Raw genomic sequence first — 5,000 nt, 5'->3', positions numbered from 1 at the left:
ACATACTCCCAACAACACAAGACAGGGCTGTACAAGTGATTATGCACATTTACAGCGTACCACATGAGGTGCATAAAGGCCGACATATAGGCAGACATACGGAGACTCACAGAGTGGCACACATGCACATAAAATCACACACACACACATTTATTTTTTTAAAGAAGCTTTTTGCGTGACTTGAGAATTATCAACAGCAAGCTCAGGGACCTAGGCATTGACCCCAGCCTATGCAAATATGTCCTGTACTTCCTGTCAGACCATATACAAGTGGTGAAGATGGGCTCTAAGACCTCCGCCCTACTGACCATCAGCACAGGTGCCCCCCGAGGCTGTGTCCTAAGCCCCCTCCTCTACTCCCTGTACACCCACGACTGTGTGGCCAATCACAGCTCCATCGCGGTGATGAAGCTCGCCGATGACACAACAGTGATTGGCCTGATCACCAATGGCGACGAGACGGCCTACAGGAGTGAGGTCGACCGTCGGGCTCAGTACAGCCAGGTCAATAACCTCGCTCTCAACGCTGACAAGACCAAGGAGCTGGTGGTGGACTTCAGGAAAAAGAAGCAGGCACAAGATTACCCCATTACCATCAACGGGTCTGCTGTAGAGAGGGTCAACAGCATCAAGTTCCTGGGGGTTCACATCACCAACGACCTCACCTGGGATGTACACACCAGCCAGGTGGTGAAAAAAGCACAACGTCGCCTCTTCCATCTCAGGCGGCTGAAAAGGTTTACGGCTTAGGGCCTAAGATACTGGGGGCCTTCTTCAGAGGCACTACTGAGAGCATCCTGACAGGTTGCATCACTGCCTGGTACGGGAACTGCACGGCCCAAAACCTCAAAGCGCCGCAAAGGGTAGTGAGGACAGCTGAGGAGATCAACGGATGTGAGCTTCCCTCCGTCCAGGACACCATCAAGGACTGGTGTGTCAGAAAGAATTATTAAGGATCCCAGCCACCCTAATTAGAAACCGTTTGAGCTATTGCTGTCGGGGAAACGGTACTGAAGCCTCGGGGCTAAAACCCAGAGGCTGACAAACAGCTATTTCCCCCAAGCAATCAGGCTACTGGAGAAACTCCCTGTAAGAATACAAAAGTCTGCCACCCCCTAACCAGCACACTATAAACATGAACATATTACAGTATTATATCTACTGCACACTACTGGATTATTTTATTGTATGGTATTGCCATTGGACTAACTTACTACCCTACCGTATTGTATTATATTGCATTTCATATCATCGCATCTTGTACAGCATTTTTTGCAGTATTGAACCACTGCAAACCCACCACTTTATTACTTTACCAATGAAGGGTAACTTACTTTACTTGCTAGGTTACTTATTATTGTCGCACTTTTTGAATATGAATGCGGTGATGTCTATGTTGAGGAACCAAAGCCAAATAATTGTATTCTTGTCTACTTAGGGTTAGGGTTGTGTGTCTGACACACACACACCCATATGCACGCATGCATACACACCCACCCACACATCAAGATAGGGCTTAAAAGCTTTATCAGAAAGAGGTTAGTAAGTGTTTGAAAATGGGTCAAGAAAAAGGTTTTAGGACATTCAAAGAGCAAAGCATACAGTGTGTGTCTCTTTCAATCTCAAAGATATGTGGCTCTTTAGTATGTGGATTATAGGAGTGGTGTGTGTGTGTGTGTGTGTGTGTGTGTGTGTGTGAGTGTGTGCGTGGGTGGGTGGATGTGTGTGTGTTTGTGTGCGTGTGTGTGTGTGTGTGTGTGTGTGTGTGTGTACGGTGCATCTGTGTGAGTGTGTGCGTGGGTGGGTGGATGTGTATGTGTTTGTGTGTGTGTTTGTGTGTGTGTGTGTGTGTGTGTGTGTGTGTGTGTGTACGGTGCATCTGTTCGGACGTGTGTACGTGTGCGTATGTGCGTGTGCGCGTGTGTGTGTGTCTGTCTGGGCCAGGTCTGCCAGGACTTGCTGGGTGAGTCACAGCCCTCGGTCACCCTAGTGACAACAGAGTCTGTGAGCCTGGCCAGCACATATCACTGCACATCAAAGATGGACAAGATGTTTCTCCAGGGGTCGCAAAGCACATGTCTCTCCGATGACGGAGAGGAGGAAGGGGCCTGCCAATGGCCTCTCTCAACGCCACCTCTTATCAGCATAAAACCATGGGATATAGCCATGAGAGAGGGAGCGGGGGAGAGAGAGAGAGAAAGAGGGGAGAGAGGGAGCGAGGTCTATGTTCACCGCAAGGGAGAAGGGGAGTGGTATGGGGCAGAGGGGGGAGGGGGGGAGAGGGGAGGGGGATTATATAAACCTCAGATCACAAGCGGAGTAAAATCGGACAAAACGCCATCCGCTGCGGGATGAGGAGATGACAAACCTCCTAAACCAATGAGCTTCATTTATTCATGTATTCCACAATCAGCCTGCACATAAATTAGGATGTCTTCAATTTCTTCAATCACGAATCCTTTCACAGAACAACCCCACACACACACACACACACACACACACACACACACACACACACACACACACACACACACACACACACACACACACAACTAAAAACCTGCAGTACACGAAATAAGAATAATTGGTGGGTCAGTATGGCAGTAGAAATGATTTACCTGTTTATCTGTGTAAACATTTTCCTGGTGAATACTTCCTTCATTCTACGAATGGGCGCTCTGTATTTATGTCTTTAATACATAGAGGGTGATCATCTTATTGACTTTGCTGTCTGAATTCTTAAAATGGTACTAAATCTACTCCGGGAACATATTATTTTGTGAGTTACAGTCAAATTAACATGGTGGAGGAATAGGCCTATCTATCCTTTACGGAGAGAGACACAATAGTTTGAATGATTGAGGACATTTCAGGAAAGTAAAAGAGATTTTGGTGGAGAAGGAGTAATAAAAGGGCTTTGATCTGAGAGAGAGAGAGAGAGAGAGAGAGAGAGAGAGAGAGAGAGAGAGAGAGAGAGAGAGAGAGAGAGAGAGAGGGGGAGAGAGAGAGAGAGAACTCATGTGAAGTATATGAGTGCATCCATCCATCCATCTCTATTCCCCCCATCTTTAGATCTAAGTGGACATGAAGCACACATGATTTGAACCCACTAAGAGACTGTAATTAGAACAGGACTGAAACTGAACTTTTGGTCCAAACAGAACCATACTTATGAAAGTGATAGCAGGATTCAACCTGTCTAGCGAACCCAAACAGAGCTCCATAGACAGAATGGAGGACACGTATCCAATAATAGTCTAGAAGATCCGTGATGGGGTCACAGTGACCCCTGTGAGTAAAATGTTTTTTATATCTTTGCACTCGATCACATTTCAGGAGCCTCCTTTTCTTAGATATGTGAGTTCTACCACCCAGTATCCTTAAATCTAAAAAATCAGGATAAGTTAGTATAAAGCTATTTAGCTTTTTTTCTACGTAGGAGGCAGGTTAAAAATAGAAGTGCGCTCTAGTGATCTCTGTGTGTAAATAGCAGATTTACATTCTAAAAATGTAGAGGCCAAGGCGGCTCTACTAGTAGGTAAAATAGGCACGGCTGTTCTAGTGTTAAATCCCTATCAGCAGCTGGATGTTTTCTACTGATGCTCCTTATGATAGTCAGTAATGGTCTGAAGCGTCACAGCTCTGTGGTTATGCATGATAACACTCTCAAATCAATACGAGTTATGCATAAACACACGCTGGAGGCGAGAGAAAATGTCACTCATGACGTGTGAACAGTAGATGTGCGTAAAAAGCATTTTTAAAACGATTTAAGAAATGTGGACAACCATTTTGTGTACCAATCAGACTTATGTGGGTTTTTATTTCTCTGTATGGTTGAGAGATTGCTCAGTTACTTGCTGACAGTTAATGTCATTGGATATGAAGAGAAGGGAAATTGCACCTTGAAGTTTCCAGAGTAATTGAATTTGTGAAAGTCATCGTGTTACCGCTTTTATGTGATATGCAGATTTGATGGTGCAATTTTAAAAAGGTTGAAAAGCGCTATGGAATTAGTTTTCTTATTTCCATTTCAAATTGCTTCCTTGATTGGGCTTGAAAAGTAAAGGACTCAGCGGGCTTGAAGACATCGGAGGTAAAGCTTTGATGAGATTTGTGATGACAAAAAAAAAACAACTGCAATAAAAAATACACAGAACTCATCACGGTGCATTCTGGCAATGTGTTTTCTAAAGTGTACGAGGTGGAAGTAGAGCAAAAGGATGTTTGGTATTCCCTGTGGCCTTTCTCTCTGCCATTTCCGTCTCCAAACATAGAAGATCTGACCTTCCTCAACTCAAACCTCCTCCAATGTGTTTTGAGAAGGAGAAGAGTATGGAGGGCACAATGAATTTCTACCTTCTCTACAAGTTTTCAAAAGTATGACTGAAGTAGAGGAGAAGAAAAAAAACATCTCACCTTTCTGGCTGTCGATGACAAAGTTCCCCTCGTCGTTCCCTGTGGTGATTTTATAAGTGATGCCATCGCCGTCAGGGTCCTTCGCCAGCACCGTGGCGACGAGAGTGTTGGGCCCCGCGTCCTCGGAGACGAAGGTACGATAGCTGTTGGAAGAATAGACATCCCAGAATGAACATCTCTCCTTCCCAGGTGCCGGCGAAGAGCGTGAGAGCGAAAATGAGCGCAGAACAGGCTGCAGAGTTGTCACATTCTAATCACTGTAAGACGTTTATGAATGTGTGTTATTATTATATGTGTGCGTGTGTGTGTGTGTGTGTGTGTGTGTGTGTGTGTGTGAAGAGCAGCTGTTGGCAGGCACACACTGGGGAAGTACAGTTACACAAAGTGGCTGGCTTGACGTGCGAATGAGTCACATTCATGGATGGTGGAGGTGATATAACACACACACACACACACACAGACACGTCGCTAGTCATTTCCACAATGAACATTGTGTGCGTTATTATAGTCGTAAGCAGAACGGAGATCACGACATGTTTAAGTGGCCAACATCCTAAACAGGTGTAGCTATGCTGTGATTG

General features: G+C 45.2%; 1 protein-coding gene across 1 annotated transcript in view; it reads right to left on the bottom strand.

Annotated features, from left to right (window-relative positions):
• The window catches only part of LOC308156916 (neural-cadherin), a gene marked incomplete at both ends in the record, with an annotated part of 211,415 nt that overhangs the window by 96,941 nt on the left and 109,474 nt on the right, over positions 1 to 5,000 (bottom strand). Inside the window, one exon of the mRNA XM_080530369.1 lies at positions 4,420 to 4,562. Coding sequence (XP_080386495.1) covers positions 4,420 to 4,562 — 143 coding nt within the window. The remainder of the gene's footprint in view (positions 1 to 4,419; positions 4,563 to 5,000) is intronic.

The sequence above is a fragment of the Nansenia antarctica genome (genome assembly GCF_963989245.1).
Source record: "Nansenia antarctica genome assembly, chromosome: 4".
NCBI classification, from domain to species: Eukaryota; Metazoa; Chordata; class Actinopteri; order Argentiniformes; family Microstomatidae; genus Nansenia; species Nansenia antarctica.
Note: the sequence above shows the minus strand (reverse complement) of the source record. Positions and strands in the feature narration are given on the sequence as shown.